Source organism: Opisthocomus hoazin, chromosome 1 (assembly GCF_030867145.1).
Source record: "Opisthocomus hoazin isolate bOpiHoa1 chromosome 1, bOpiHoa1.hap1, whole genome shotgun sequence".
NCBI classification, from domain to species: Eukaryota; Metazoa; Chordata; class Aves; order Opisthocomiformes; family Opisthocomidae; genus Opisthocomus; species Opisthocomus hoazin.
In genome coordinates this window covers 72,225,326-72,241,992 of record NC_134414.1, presented here as the reverse complement: position 1 = coordinate 72,241,992, position 16,667 = coordinate 72,225,326, and the positions used below count along the sequence as shown (strand labels likewise).

Sequence of the window (16,667 nt, the reverse complement as noted above, 5' to 3'; positions counted from 1 at the left end):
CTTGGCTTAGTTGTGGGCTTCTCAGTAACAGTTGCCATATGTTAATTCACTTATTTGGGATCCCCTTACACAAAGCCATACTCCTTAAATCTGTTCCTTTGTTGTAATGCAGAAGGCTCCATTTACACCAGCAGGACGTGAAAATTCTTTTCCCTGTAGTTCAGTATTAGTGGAGGGTTGAGCTGCATGCTCCTGTCTTCCTCGTTCCTTCCTTCCATATTCGCCAGACTCATATTGCCAGTTATGTCCTGCAAAGTTTTATTAAAAGGACTCTCTCTTTGGTGTGTATTTTGGCAGTGCTGGACTGATCACAGCAGCAGCTCCTACACTGCTGTTGTGTGTTGTGCTTTTCTAATTATTGCCTGACATCTATAAGGATACTAAATCCAGGGAAATGACTGTTGGAGTTTTCCCTTGCCTGTTAGAAGAGATACTACAGTTAAGAAACCTGTTTGTTCGCGAATTAGCAAGTATATTTGTAAGCTACTTCGAAGGATGTACACCTAAAAGTGTCACAAGGGAAGAAGAGATTGCACCTGCTGCCCGTCTGCAATATTCTCCTGACCAGTTAGGTGCAGAATTCAGTCCAGTGTTTCAGGTCTTTATAATAGACAAAAGTGAATTTTGGTTTTGGTGGGATTTTTTGGCTTTTTTTGTCATTGGTTTTGTTTTGTGCCTCTTTGTTTCTCTTCTTGAAGTAGCACAGGGAAACCAGCTGTTTGGAAAATAAAAGTTGCACATGATATGGGCAGTGTAATGTCTAATGGTTTGAACAATCAAATGAAGAAGGGGGAAAGGATAATTTAGGAATACCTGAGAGAGAGAGGAAAACCCATTAACACTAAGTATTTGCAGAAGCTAGAGGAAATGAAGATGGTTGACCTTTGCCTTTCCAAAATTTGCAGTGAAGATCACTAACTTGAGCTTCCTTCAGTGCATGATCAGTACAATCAAGCAATAAGGCTGTGCATCAGAAACTTGCTTCTTCAAGAGGAGGAAAATAAATGTGATTGTGCCACTTTAGGTTGCAAGCTGCTTTGAACAGGCGGGAGAGCTCTGCTCTACAGTTTCAGTGCCCAAGCTGTAATCCAGAATTAATGTGTAATTATTTGAATGACCCTATGGCAATTAAAGAGAAACTGTATTGCCGTGAGTTGCTAGTAGCAGCTATAGTTGGATGCAGAAGTGTGGAAGTTATTAAAAAAAAAAGGAATCATGCTGAAATAGGTGTTAAAAAGACTAGAGATATGGCAGTATTAAGGCAAAGCTGTCACGGAGTCTGATCCAAACTCTCATTTTCCTCTGTTCTGCCCTCTGCTCACGAGCATTTCCTTTCAGCCCTGCGCTGGGTCCCTCTGTCAGCCTTCCAGAACCTGGAGCTGCAGCATTACTAAAATTGCGTCCCTGAGGCTGACAGCAAATCTTGTTGAGGCCCAACTAGCAAGCTGATAGTAGATGTTTGTAAATCACCTCCTACAGGAACAGTATCTTATTTCTTGTACCGGGTGAAAGGTCTTGGTTTCGCTGCTTGGTTTTGTGGTGAAATGTATTTATTGGTGCATTCTTTTAGTGTGCTGTTTTTTCCTTTAACAAATTATCAGTCTGAGCCCAGTCTTAGGCTCATCGACTCATTCTAGTGGTTTATTCTGTGGCGTATTTCCTTATCTGCAGATGTTCCAGGTGATCCAGCCTGAAAGAAGAGTCCTGTATATCCAAGCAAATAATTGTGTAGAGGCCAAGGACTGGATTGACATCCTCACCAAAGTTAGCCAATGCAACAAGAAGCGCCTCACGGTCTACCATCCCTCTGCCTATCTTAATGGCCACTGGCTTTGCTGTAAAGCTACTGCAGATAATACTCCTGGCTGCACACCCTGCACAGGGTAAGGATTGGTAACGTGCCGTTGGTCTAGGTGTTGCCAGGGGTATGTGCGTCTCTGCAGCGCGACTTGCAGGTATGCAGTTACCAAGAAGATCTACCAGGTGCACAGGCGTCATGGTGTTTTCAGAGGCCATCTTTATTGTCATTTCTGATACTGTCAGTATCTGCATATTTTAGTCCAAATGTTCAAATTTTTAGAGTTCAGGACATTGATAGGAATTGACTGTGGGATCAGATACTTTGGTTCTGATCATCTGTCATTAGTAAAAATGTCAGAAATCCCTTCAACATCCTGGTTGTAAATTCCTGAAACAGACAGTCATCTGCTTCTAGATCTAATTCTAAACTAATCTTTTTCTAAGGGGCCCACTCGTGCTCTCTCTTAAATGAAGAGGTACTGTCTGGTTCATAGGAAACTGTTTTCATCTAAAATCAGAGAAGCAACAAGTCTAGTGGTAGCTGGTCTCAGAATGTGAGACCTGGATGGTTGGGAGTTCAGTGCTTTGGCTCCTCCATCTGGTTGCAGCAGACTAATTCACCAAAATGTCTGGATGCTGATGCAGTCCTCTCAAGTCAGGGTGAAAGCATGCTGGATAAATCTAGGCATAAAGAAGTCTGAACTTGTCTGCCTTTTCTCTTAGGAAAACCAGGAAGTTTTGAGCTCCATTATATACAATCTGTTGGCTTTTTATGAGTACTCACTTTTACTTTCATCCTTGTTAAGTGCTTTGTGTGCCATAGTATACTGTTTAGCATGTAACTTCTACCTCTCTTCCTGATGCCTTGCAGAGGCCTGCCAGCAAATATACAACTGGATATAGATGGAGATAGAGAAACTGAACGCATCTATTCTCTTTTCAACTTGTATATGCCAAAATTGGAGAAAATGCAAGGTGAGGATGAAGGATCATTGCATCTCTAATACACTTAACAAGGCAAAAATACCCATGAAAAATGATATGTTCTAGCTAGACCAGCCTTGCGAATCACATACTAGAGCACAGTGGCCATCATTTAACTTGTTTCCCCTTCTGCTGTCTTGAGGCAGTTGTGTGAATTATTTTTGGTGCAGTGTGCGGTCTCATAGTCTGTACAAAGTTCTTTGCGTAATAAACAGTTGTTTGAAATAGAGTTTTATCCACAGCATCCTAAAATAGCATAGGCATAGAGCATTGCTTGAATGCCCTGAATTGACAAATCAGAGCGTGCACTAAACCAGAAGTTTACTGATGCTGAAAAGAAGCACCAGCAAAGTTGAGGTTCCAATGGAACATGGTTTTGTGTTACCAGAAGTCATGTGCGCATTCCCTGATTCAGATCTGACAGACAAGCTGGATACAAGTGGTTTCCTCAGGAAGGCTCTTTCAGAATCATCAGTGAAAGATGACCTATGGAAGTCTGTGAAATGTTGAAAAGCAAAGTTTGAGCTGGGAAACCCTCAGGAGCTGAGGGGAGCAGAGATGTGACATAAAGGCTAAAAGAAAGAAGAGACAGCAGAGGAAGTTAGTACTGGTAGGCATGCCAAGGAAAGTATCTGGTGTACACGGTGGCAGACTTGAAATCCCAATTTAGCACAGGGAGTGGCAGGGAAGCCTTCACTGTGGCACTGATCTTTAAATAGGACTTTATTTTATAATATGAGATAAGCCAGTGGTGTCAAACACACAGACTGGAAAGCACTTTAATCCATTTCTGGCCGCCGTGCAACTGCAAACTGAAGATCCCCACCACTTCCGAGCTGTCTGAACCAATGCCCAGCTTTTCTCTGTTCCAAATCCTCACTGCCAGAGCCAGCATCGAGTTTCAGTGTCAGGGAAAAGGACGCAGGTCTGTCGCAGGCAGTGCAGCAAGGGGAAGGTGTCTCAAAAGCTGAGGCTGAGGCAGCAGTAAAGCTAGAAAGCTAGGGAAAAAGAGAGACAAAGTAAAATATTCTGCCTCCCCTTCTAATACGCTCAGCCGCAATGCAGAAGTAGATCACATGATGAATGTGTGGTGAATGTTCACGTGTAGCCAGAGTCCTGATGTCTTAGCCAGGAAGGCTCCCTGGTAGCATAGAAAGGCAGTATGACTTGCCCCTTCTTAGGAAGTGTCCATAAGCAGGCAGCCAGGCAGTAGTCGTGACGTATTCTGCTTATGCTTGTTGTCTGAATCTTTTAGGGATAATGTGGTAAAACATCTTCCGTGACTACCTCGACCTGTAATTGTTCTGAATTCAGTCTGTTGTGCAGTGCGGTACTTGGTGCTCAGCTGCGCAGCAATGGAACCTGTCCTTCTGACAAGGGAGGCCTTGACTTCACGTGGGCCGACGCTGCGGCACAGTGCAGAGTTAGGCCTGCCTCAGAGTTCCCAGAGTGTGTCTGTGGGGTCCTGCTGGTGTTAACTGGGATGAAGGCATTGCCTGTGCAGCAAAGGACAGCTTCGCACCAAGCCAGGAGCAGCTGCCAGGCTTGCTGCCCTTCCCTTAGAAGACGAGGAGGAGGGAACGGGCATGGGACAGCCTCTGTGCCTACCGACGGCCCAGCAAAAGGACAGGGAACTGCTCCTTCTGCTGTTGCTGTTGATGTCAGCCACAGTTCTGTGGTGGTCATACAGAAGCAAACCATGGAACTGCAAGAACCCCGGACTGAGTATTTTTAGTCTGCACGTCTTGCTTTTTTCCTCTGCCTGTCTGATACCTATTCCCATATTTTCATTTTTTTCCCCAGAGGCCTGTGGCAGCAAGTCTGTGTATGATGGACCCGAAGAGGAAGAATATTCTACATTCATCATCGATGACCCAAAGGAGACATATAAAACACTAAAGCTGATTATTGAAGGTGTTGGAACTTTAGAGCAGGAGCATGCTCAGTATAAGAGGGATAAATTTAAGAAGACAAAATATGGAAGCCAGTAAGTATAATGGGCTGTTTAAACAGGGTAACAGTCTGGGGAAATGGTATTTCCCTTGCTTATGTTCTGACCTTCACCATATTCATGTTCAAAAAGGATCCTGAAAATACAAAGTAAGAGTGTGACTTAAGATTGATATCACAATATTCTAAGGGATTGTAAGGAATTTTTAAATGCTTATTTTTAATTCGGTTTCATTCATAAAAACAAGTGTGGAGTGTTTGTTTCTGGTTTGTGGGTTTTCTTTTTATTTTTGAACCTGTGCTAGTGGAATGAGCAGTAAATACTGGAACACACATGTATTCACCAGCTTCTTTTAGAGTGTTGGTTTAAAAACAGGAAGAGTGGCTGATATAGCCACATGACTGTATTTTGTGTACATGTAAATAAAGGCGCATTCTGCGCATGGCTGACAAAAAAGACGATCAATTCAATCAGTTCTTCCAGCTCAGGTAAGAGGCAGTGTTATCGTTACAACTTTGAAAACCAAACTTAGGGAAAAGGTTTTGTCTGTTCATTTTCCGTTCTGACGTTTTGATCTCCTGACAGAAAATTCTATGTACAGTATTTTTACCTTTATTTTTTATTTTTATTTTTTTTAGAGAACATCCCATTGGTGACAAGAGCTTCCAGACGTACATCAGGCAGCAGTCAGAAATCTCAGCACATTCCATATGAAGTGCAAGGGAAATCGCAGGACAGTGCTGAAGGGTCGATCAGTGAAGCTAAATAGCAAAGCAAAAGGGAAGCCACACATGTAGCAAAATGTATGGATAAGTGTCAAGCTTACGAACTTTTGAGACTTGCTAAATGTATTCTCTTTTCAAGAAACTGTTACAATAGTTGCTATGCACTTTATTCATCTGGTTATTGACAGATGATAAAACTCTGCCTTCTAGGCAGTTGTTGTCATGTGTATTTTTAAATTTGCTTTGGTTTCTTGGAATCTAGTGATCAGTTCAATGATCGAGATGTGTGGACTTCATCTTGACAACTCCAATGCAATTCCTTATGTTTCAGAAACCAAGCAGGCTGCTAATATGCAGCATTTTCTAGAATGGTTGTTTGTTACTGTTTTTTGTTCCTGATTACTGTATATGATGTCACACCCCTGCGTGCTCGCTTAGGAAAAGCTTAGCAACACTTTACTTTTAATGCCTGCATTTAGAAAAGAAGCAGAGAAAAAACCCTCTGGTGTAATCTCTTGCGTTGTAGCTTGTATTCTGAGCAGGCCAAGGAGCAGGCCTTTTGTTTTTACAGCAGCATAATTTTTGCTAAATGTGCACAGATTTTAATAGAAATTCAGATTTGAATGGTACTCTTGATATTTTTGAGATACAAAGTCATTTCTCCAGGCACATTCAGCAGACTTTGGTTTTGAAGATGCAATCTCAGCAGTATAATAAAACTGACTCTCATAAATGACTAAGAAATGAACTTATGTCAAAGCTACACATCTCTTTTATGCAGTCCAGTGAATCGTAATCTTTGAAAGTCTGCCAGCTGAAAGGCAAGGTAAGCTGATTTTTGTGACCTTTCACCAGCACAGTGAGAAGGACGAATAGAATACGAGTCTGGCAGCTGAGACACGCTGACTCCCAGGCACGAACGCCGTCAGGAGGAGTTTTCTCTGAAAGGATGTTTAAGCACTGGCATCCATGCTGTCCTACTACCACTTGCTTTCCTGGAAAATAGATTTCTACTTTTCCAAAAATGTTTTTAAATACTTTTTTAAAGAGACTTGTTAAAGGATATTTAGTATATTAACACGTGTAATGGTAACTTGTTAATATTCTGGGTGTAGTGAAAATGGAATGAGCTGTGTATCTCACTAATACCAACAAAAGTCATTAATGATGGGAATAAAGATCTGCTAAATGTAAGATATATATTTATGTATGCTGTTTAGTTGTACACCGTAACTTTCCTCTGTAGAAGGGTCTGATTTGTGAACATCTAGCTTTGATGGCACAGAAGCCTGCATGGTGGACTTTAAGCTTCTGTGGAGTAGAAGCTAGTGTTGGTTTTAAGCCGAATTGGAACCGAAAGCATTGAACTATCAGTTTAATGTGAAGATACCTGTATCTTTGCTTAAAGTGTTACAGAGTAACTCTTAACTGTGTCCTTATTGCATCTGACCTGATTTAAGATGGCTGAAGTACTTGGAATGCCTCTGTTTGTTCGTGATGCTCTTAGGAATGAGGTTTTCTTTTCGTTTGCGTATGTAGTAGACCACCTCCTAGTAGACGATAAATGATCTTTTTTTCATCTTCACCCAGCAGACTGGGGAAAGGGAAGTAATGAAGCATTGCAGAGATGCATTTTGGACTCCAAGCTTTTAGCTGCCATGAACTGCAATTTTTAACATGTATTTGTAACTTAATATTGTTTATAAAATACTAATGACCTGTAATGTGTGTTCTACTTGCCAATTAAAAGAAATGTTTTATTTCTGAAAACTATGTGCACATTTGGATTCACGCTGGTCACCAGGGGTGACTGTTGGCACAGCATCCGCTGTCCGGAGTGGGACCGTGGATGGAGATCCTTGTGAGTGTAAACCAATCTCTGTTGGGGCCGCTGCGTCCCATCCTCGCTCCTCCTCCCATCCGCACCCCTCTTCTTGGGTTGCGCCTGTGGGACTCTGCAGTGAGCCAGATTTGGTGCCTGAGCCAGCCACAGACTGCTTTTGTAAAGAGAGCAGTCATCGCTCAGCTAGATCAGCCTTTTGAGCCGGCTCCTTGTGTTACTACACAGCTGTTGCTCCTGCGAGGGAGGGGTGAGTCCAGGTTGAAAGACAGGAGCAGGGAGTTGAGAGCACAGTGCTCTGCATGTAGGTAGGCTCATGGCCCTGTGGAACCACCACCCTGCTGAACAGGACCTGTTCTGTGGCAAAACCTTGGGCGTGCTGAGTTTTGTGCAGGTCAGTCTTCTGGAGCTTGCCAGCCCTCTCTGGGTACTCGGTGTGGATTCAGCTTCAGCTCTGAGGCGTTGTCTGGTGAGCTGCACTCAGTGGTTCAGCTGGAGAGTGTTTGCAGGAAGGCTAGGCAACGGCCTCTCCGGGATAGAAAGCTGCCCACCGCCCTGTTCAGGAGTGCGTTGGTCTAGCTCGTGTTCGAGGTAATTCCCACTGCTGTATCAGGCCTCTCTGTTGCAGGACACAGGCGTGCGTTTCTGAGAAACTTCTGGAGAAGGGCTGCTGCAGGCACACTCTAGATGAGCGACAGTAGTGGTTTAACAGGTGAACCACAGCCAGGAAAGAAATCCAAGCTGATGGTGGAAGACACATCACCGGTGTCTTGGTGAAGGTGAACTTGACCACAATTACGCAAGTGTGTAGTTTTGCTGAGGAACTGTAAACCTTGTTTTAAAAACAAACAAGGTTTTAAGTAAGATGAGGTAGTAAACTGACAGAGGATTTGTAAGAAATGAACAGAGTTAAATGCAAAATTACTGTAGCACCATTCCCGGGTCTGTCTTTTTTCCCACTCAATCTCATTCAGTGTGTGCAATCATTTTGTTTTCCTGCTGATATGTCTTTGCTTAAGTCAACAGGAAATCTTTGAAAACTGCTTTTCTTATGGCATAACTTAATTAACGGGGTTGGTGAGGGGGTTGTGCTAAAACTTGGCTTCCAATACTTGCTTAGCCTCTGTCTTCCTGCAGCGTATGTTTCTGATGTTATCTTCAGAAACACTCAGTAATCCTGCCCGTCAGACAGGTGGCACTTGGGACAGCATCCCTTATATCTGGAATGAAGAAAATAGCATTAAAAAAATACAAAGCATAGCCATAAGTAAGCATGTCAGGTCAGTTTTCTTCCCTTCTCTCTTCTATCCCAGCCCAAAAGGCAATAAAATGATTTTTGACAGAAAAAAATACGGAAGACGGGCTGTTCTTTCCTGAGACTCCTGATGCCAAAGAAGTTCCTCATGCCAGTTTTCTCCCTGAAAAGCAGCAGACTCGGGCACGGCTGACCTGGAGACAGGAGCTGGGTGGCCCTGGTCTGCGTGCATTCCAGTTCAAAGGAGGTGGTGTCTCTGGTCAGGCAAATGTCTGCGTGCGTTTCAGAAGTAAAGAGTTTAGGCTGGGAAATTCTGCTGTGGAACTGCACACCCGAAGTCACGTTTCCTGTCAGAGTTTCCGAAGGCAATGGACGGCAGTTGAGTTGGCAGATAAAAGCTTGTCGCTTGTGTGCCTGTGTTTTCTAGGTGGATGGAGCAGAGATGGAGAGCAGCTGCTGCAGTGGTGACAAATCACTGCTGGGGCCTTTTCATGCTGTGGCTGTTGCGTCTGAAGCTGTGCTGGGACACAGTCAGCTGGGCAGCAGGAGTGACAAGCCTTAGAATCATAGAATCGTTAAGGTTGGAAAATGCCTCTAGGATCGTCAAGTCCAGCTGTCAACCCATCACCAGCATGCCTGCTAAACCATGTCCTGAAGTGCCACATCTACATGTTTTCTGAACTCCTCTCTGGCCTTGCACATGCCAATGATGTCTCCAAGCTCTGTTGGCACCAGTGGCACTTTGTTCTTCACCCAGTAAGAGTTTAATGGGGTCTGTGTGTAGATGAGAGGGTTGAAGAACAGGGTTGTCATCTGGAAGAAAGGCACAATGTGCCATGGGCATGGCATGCAGTTAGTGCAAAGAGCACCCAGGGCCCACCACACCCTTACAAGGCTCATGGGAGTAAGTGTCAGCGACTGCCGCCCGAGGAGCTGTGAGGGATCAGGGGGAACTTCCATCTACACGAGAAGCTGATTCGGGGCTCGGGTGGCTGGCTCCGCGCCACAGCTGCGTGAGGCACCTGAACATCGATGTGATGCCCGTCTCCGTCCCTGCTCTGCAATGCTACATGCTCTGTCAAGGAGATCAACTCGTAGTTCCGTAAGCGTGCTCATGAAGGGCTGTGTGAGAAGCTGGCCTGGACAGCAGGAGAATGCATGAACCCTGCCGGTCCCCGTTATTAGCTCCAGCTGGTGGACTGTGGCGTAGGGCTGGCCCCGAGGCTGGGGCTGATGCTGGTGGTGCTTGGAGATAAAGCTTAACAGCATCTTCCCACGAGCCACCTTCTGCACTCGTTACAGCTGGAGACGAAGGCTAGCAGGCTGGCTGGAAAAGGCATTTCTGTCTGGCGCTGAGCTAACGTCACTAAACCGTGAATTTGAGGTGTTCCAAAGCTCCAGTGGGTACCAAGGAAAAAACAAGGTTTTAAGCAGAAGTGCTGTGTTCCTACGTGTGTATGATTCTGGGTCTGGGCTGTGTAAGAAAAGACTGGAAGAAGCCATCACAGAGCAAAAAATTGTTTGAGGTTCTTAAAATAACCCGAGATGAAATAGGATCCTAGGAGATTCATCCGAAGTCTAGAAACCGGCACGCCTGACTTCCGAACAAATCCCACATGCCTTTCCATTTCAATTCCCATTTTTCATCTGCTGCTCCATCTGAGTCACTGATTTACCTGAAATGTTCGAATTGTGGGATTTATCATGTCTGCGCAGAGCTAGTACGTTTAACCACAAAGCTGCCTGGTGGTAGCAGGTGTGCCTGTACTGTCGGTGTGGATTGGATGTGTTGGTTAAACAAAAGGCTCAGCAGCAGTCTGGGCTGATGTAAAGGGTAAAAAAAAAAAGGTAAAGAATGTTTGAACAATAAAAAGGGAAATCGTTTTCTTACTAGTTTGAAAACGTTGCTATGCTGAATTTTACCAAAAATATACCCCAGATGTACACAGTTCTGGTTAATGTTGAGGGCAAATCCTCCCCCCAAGTGTGGGGCCTGTATGGGTCTGACTAATCTTACTAAATTCACTCATTGTCTTTAACCTCTGTCGCAGTTGCACCGTTCTGCTCTAAAGCTGTCGAAGGGAAATACGTTTTTCATTATTCACTTGAGGCCACAACAAATGTACTACGTGGAGATGGACTCTTAGGTGAAAACAAGTAAGACTTCACAGAGGTGGCGGTGATGCACAGGGTTGCCATCAGGTACCAGAGGTATGGATAAATAAATTCATTTGATTGAGAAAGGCACTTTGGATCAGTGTAGCCATGTATTTCTCTCGGGGTGGGAACTGAAACTGTAATCAGCATGTCTGTGTAGAGAAATCTGCTGGCATAAATAAAGGCAGTGGATTTTATGAATTGTAGAGGAAGAAAAAGGGAAGTAGTCACTTGATGAAAACAGAAACTTTGCAGAAAACACCTTGTGTTTTGCTTTCTTTAGTCAAGTTTTTCAGTGTTAGAGCTTAGCTATAAGTCTCCTCCTCTCCAGAAGCCATCCTCTGGCAGCCGTGACATCCCATGTCCGTGATGGGAATGACTGGGGAGGCTCACAGCTGAGAAAAGCAACTTTAAAAATAGAGAGGCTCATCTGTGATGTCTGGAGATGCAAATGCTTCACCTCCTGCTGAGCCACAGTGTGATGAGGACAACCTCATGGTATGTTTTCTTCTGTGGTAAAGCCCCCATGAAGACATTCCTGCTCCCCCGCCCTGGCTGTGGTTCAGCATCCCATTAATAGCACTGATGCAGATGAATTAGTGAAATAACTGGGACTTCTTAAAGAGGGGGAGATTTTGGAAAAACCTGGACCATCTACCTGGCCAGGTGTGCAGCAAACACTTGCAACAGCACACCTGATGAGGTGGGGACAAGTCACCCCAGACATCTTTGCCACCAGAGCGAATGCGTCTCCCAGCTGTGCTCCAAGCATGTTTGCTCCCACCCCACCTCATGTTCCCTGTTAAAAGCACCGATGCGCAGTGCCGTCTGTGATGTGACCTTCTTCTGAAGCCAGTATTGCCTGCGTGTATGTCCCCTCCTCAAAAATGCACTGTTGTGTAGGTTCCCCCCCCGTCCCCATCTTCATATTTTGCCGTGTTGACCTGTGCAGCCTGGCAGCTGCCCACGGGCCCTGCTGTTCTTCTAGCGTGAGAACCAGGTGAAACCAGAGAGAAATTCGGCTCTGAGATCTGGCTCTTTCTGCTGGCACAGCACCGTGTTTCCTCAGGCTTTACCAAGGTGCCAGACCTGTGAGAGCTGCTGCAGCATCCTCGCTACCAGCCTTTTGCTCCCTTGAGTTCCCCTGGTGAAGACCACCACAGGCTCGAAGGCAGATTTCCCGCTGCAGAGCTGGGCCTGAACCTCCTTTGTCTGAAAAATGTCATCCTTTTTCACTCCAGAGAAGTGCCCTTGGCATAATTTCTGTCTAAGGTGCCAGGAAGGGGGAACAGTAAGCGAAAAACCCTTGTACGGAGCAGCTTGGAGAGCCCTCTGCAGGGACCTTGCTCTGATTCTCGGTGGAGGTTAACTGGTGCCCAGGTTATGTTGGTGTCAGACAGCTGATGCCTTTGCTTTATTTAGAAGTTGCGAGTGCAGAAGGGAGGGGATTTACCCACCAGGCTCCCAAAGCCAAAGCTGAATGCTGCTCCCTTAATCAAGCTGCCCAGCAATTCTTTCTCCCTGCCCGATTCTCCCGCCTAAGCATTCCCTGCCGTGAGGGAGAGCTGTTGGTTTCTGTCGTGTTTCTTGGAACAGCACCTGGGTGAAAACCCTGTGAGCCACCGGGCAGCCATGTGTGCATGGAGCACCTGCAGCTGCAGCGGCTGCCAGCCTGCCTGGGGCCAGCAGGGAGGAGAGTGGGCCGCTTCGCCCCGGCTCTCTGCAGGTAGGTGCTGCAGGATGGGGCTGCTGGGGCTCCAGCCAGGCTCTGCAGGCAAGGGTGCTCTGCCTGATGCAGCTGCACCTGCCAGTCCTTCCTTCCTTCATTCCTTCCTGGCCCTGCCCTTCCAAAGCTGTCCTCACCTCTTCCCCCCACCCAGTGCATGTGCCCCTTGCCTCCACCCACGCCTGCTTCCCAGCACCTTCCTCTTGTCCCAGGTGCCAGGTCCTGCCTGCTGCCCCTTCCCATGTCTCAGACCTCTTGCTCACCACCGCCCTAGGCCTGGTTGCCATCGCTAATTAGAAAATCACCGAAAGACTTGGTGTGGAAGGGACCTCTGGGGTCCACCAGATCCTGCCTCCCCCTCAGATAGGACAGATCTTTCCATGGCTCCTGGTAGCACCTCTGTCAGTGAGGCAGCACTGCTGTCTTCACTCGGTCAAGGAGGCCGCTTGGGTGGTGATACGACATTGCAGTGGAAGAGGAAGGAAGCTGGTGAGCTCTCTGTGGAGTATATTTTTTTCTTTCCCTTACAATAACTGCAGTGTTGCGTGGAGCTGGTGGGGTGCAAAGAGGAGTATTTCCATGCCATAGGCAATAGTGCAAGCATCCTTGTCTGTAAAATCTCACTCATCCGAATATTTGTATGTAGCAGGGGCGGAGTGCTCAAAAACTGAGATTAAGGGCTTTGAAACTGCACTAGTCAGCAGTGGTATTTCTTTTGCAGGGGATGGGGAATGATGCTCCACTGCTTATGTTCATATAAAGCTCTTACAGCACTGTTTGAGTGTTACTTAACCAGGCAGTTTCTGATGTCTCGTTGACATTCACGGGAAGCAAGATCTATATTCCAAATTAATTGAATAGCAGCTATAAAACAAAGAAGTTAAGATCTGTCTCTCCAAATGTAGACGTCCACCACGGAGATGCTGACATTTCAGTTAGTGACTCAACCTCCTTTAACAGTCCGGGGAAAGAGAGAGGCCCCTCTAGAGCGTGACTCACAATTTTAGATGTCTACCCTACGATGAAATAAATGAAACCCTAAAAATCCTTGTTGGATGTGAGGGGGAATATTGCCAGCAAGGACAAGGAAAAGGCTGACGTACTTAATGCCGCCTTTGCCTCAGCTGTTAATAGTCAGACTGGTTATTCCCAGGGTAGTCAGCCCCCAGTGCTGAAGGATAGGGAAGGAGAGCAGAACAAACCTCCTGTAATCCAGAAGCAAGCAGTTCACGACCTGCTATGCCACCTGGGTGCTTACAAGTCCATGGGGCCAGGTGGGATCCACCCAAGAGTGCTGAGGGAACTGGAGGAGGAGGTGGCCAAGACACTCTCCATCGTCTATCAGCAGTCCTGGCTAACAGGGGAGGTCCCAGATGACAGGAGGATCACCAGTGTAACACCCATCTACGAGAAGGGCCGGAAAGAGGATCCTGGGAACTACAGGCCTGTCAGCCTGACCTCAATGCCGGGCAAGATTATGGAGCAGTTCATCCTGAGTGTGCTCACCACGCATGTGAAGGACAACCAGGGGATCAGGCCCAGCCAGCATGGGTTCATGCAAGGCAGGTCCTGCTTGACCAACCTGATCTCCTTCTATGACCAGGCGACCTGACTAGTGGATGAGGGAAAGGCTGTGGATGTTGTCTACCTGGACTTTAGTAAGGCCTTTGACACTGTTCCCCCCAGCACCCTCCTGGAGAAAATGGCTGCCCATGGTTTGGACGGTCATACTCTTCACTGGATAAAGAACTGGCTGAATGGTCGAGCACAGAGAGTGGTGGTGAATGGAGTTAAATCCAGCTGGAGGCTGGTCACGAATGGTGTCCCACGGGCCTTAGTTTTGGGTCCGGTCTTGTTTAACATCTTTATCAATGATCTGGATGAGGGGATGGAGTGCTCCCTCGGTAACTTTGCGGATGACACCAAGCTGGACAGGAGTGTCTATCTGCTGGAGGGTACGAAGGCTCTGCAGAGGGGTCTGGACGGACTGGATCAATGGGCCGAGGCCAACTGAGATTCAACAAGGCCAAGTTCCAGGTCCCGTACTTCGGTCACAACAAGCCCACGCAATGCTACAGGCTTGGGGAGGAGTGGCTGGAAAGCTGCCTGGCACAAAAGGACCTTGGGGTGTTGATCGACAGCCGGCTGACCATGAGCCAGCAGTGTGCCCAGGTGGCCAAGAAGGCCAACGGCATCCTGGCTTGTGTCAGGAATAGTGTGGCCAGCAGAAGTAGGGAGGTGATCGTGCCCCTGTACTCAGCACTGGTGAGGCTGCACCTGGAGTACTGTGTTCAGTTTTGGGCCCCTCACTACAAGAAGGACATTGAGGTGCTGGAGCATGTCCAGAGAAGGGCAATAAGGCTAGTGAGGAGTCTGGAGAACAAGTCTTATGAAGGGTGGCTGAGGGAACTGGGGCTGTTTAGTCTGGAGAAGATGAGGCTGAGGGGGGACCTTATTGCTCTCTACAGCTACTTGAAAGGAGGTTGTAGTGAGGTGGGTGTTGGTCTCTTCTCCCAGGTAACTAGCGATAGGACGAGAGGCAACGGCCTCAAGTTGCTCCAGGGGAGGTTTAGATTGGATATTAGGAAAAATTTCTGTATTGAAAGAGGGGTCAGGCATTGGAACAGGCTGCCCAGGGAGGTGGTGGAGTCCCCATCCCTGGAGGTGTTCAAAAAATGTGTAGATGTCACACTTCGGGATATGGTTTAGTAGTTATGGAGGTGTTGGGTGGATGGTTGGACTTGATGATCTTAGAGGTCTTTTCCAACCTATGATTCTATGATTGCTTGCAGTGCGTGAGCTTACAGCAAGACATCTAAAGCTGGTGAGATGAACCCCACCCAGGGTAACAGGAGAGGAGCCCGACTGCTGCGATGTGCTTTGTCACTCTTCTTTACGCACTCTCACTGTGCAGCAGTGGTTTTCTTGCAAGCCCTGATTCTCCTGACAGGTTTTTCCCCCCCGCCTTGGGTGACACCGGGAGGGCTGAGGCCACTAGGTGGGGGTGCTCTCATGCAGGATCCGTCCCACAGCCCTGCTCAGCCTGGCTCTTCTGCAGCGATCCCAACCAGGAGAAGCTCATGAGCACTTTTCTGTGAGTACCATCGCTGGCTCCATCCATTGCCAGCCCGGCTGGTGCCACACCATTGACCCGGGTGGGGTGGTGGTGATCCCGTTGAGCTCATCGGAACACGCTCTTCATTCTCCTGCCTGCTGTGGCACCTGGTCGGGTACAAAGCTGGAGCTGCTCCGGCAGCGCCCGATGCTCCATGAAGGTTGCCAGGACCAAGTGCCCCTCCCGAACAAGCTCCATCTGGCAGGGTGAGTCTGAGCCGACAGGTTCAAGCCTTGCGTGGTGTGTCCGCAGTGTTTTTAACCAGGTGCTTGGTATTGGAAAAAAAAGATATTGCTGCTTGGCGGAGGGCAGCCAGAGACGAGAAAGGTAAACCCCTTGGAGCCTCAGCGCTGTCAAACGGATCCAAATAAGGAGGGTGGCTGTTCTCACGCGGTATCACTTGGAGCCGGGGCTCCCAAGCAGCCATGAATTTCCTGGTTTTTGCTTTCGGTTTACTTTGTACTTCATGTTGTATTGCATGGGTGTGATATTGGTCTTATTTTAAGAATCTCTGCTCCCCCAATTTGCCCATTCTGTCCTCTTTTCCAGCATGGGAAGGAAAACTTGCTTGACTGGGTGAGCTGAACGTCCTTATTGTTAAACCCACAGTGGAAAACAACTGTATATTTAACTCTTCAGTGCCGGGAGTGATTCCCGTGGTGTTGATCACAGCTTGGGAGCCACAGACCTAGAGCTGGCCCCGTGGTGATTTCTGGGATGGTTGGGAAGAAACCCAAGGCCACAGGGCCTTATGGCACGAGTACAGTAACCATCGCACCCACGTTAGAGCTGGCCCAAAGGACCTATGTTCTCAAAATGGGTCTGAAAAATGATTTCTAAAAAATGTGAAGGGTACCGGCATTCTTAAATTTGGGAGTGGGGATATCCTCCTGTTGTTTTTGCAAGCACTAGCAAATCGAGAATAATACTATATTTGATCAGTCCTGTGAAATATAATCAGGTGAAGACTTCTTTAGAGCCCGTCGGCTGTCTGACCAAGAACAACCATGAAGCACTTCCTCAAGGCGGCCTAAGCACCCTTTGTGGGCTCCCGCTCCATTGGCAGAGGTCCGGTGGGGTATGGGTGGTGCAGAGCCCTTAGCAGAGAGCTGCT

General features: G+C 47.1%; 1 protein-coding gene across 1 annotated transcript in view; it reads left to right on the top strand.

The window, feature by feature from the left end:
- Positions 1 to 7,196, top strand: part of RASA3 (RAS p21 protein activator 3) — a 138,678-nt gene extending 131,482 nt beyond the window's left edge. The window contains exons 21-24 of the mRNA XM_075425447.1: positions 1,672 to 1,883; positions 2,672 to 2,775; positions 4,588 to 4,771; positions 5,374 to 7,196. Of these exons, the coding sequence (XP_075281562.1) occupies positions 1,672 to 1,883; positions 2,672 to 2,775; positions 4,588 to 4,771; positions 5,374 to 5,449 (576 nt within the window). The 3' untranslated portion in view covers positions 5,450 to 7,196. The remainder of the gene's footprint in view (positions 1 to 1,671; positions 1,884 to 2,671; positions 2,776 to 4,587; positions 4,772 to 5,373) is intronic.
- The last annotated feature ends 9,471 nt before the right edge of the window (positions 7,197 to 16,667 follow it).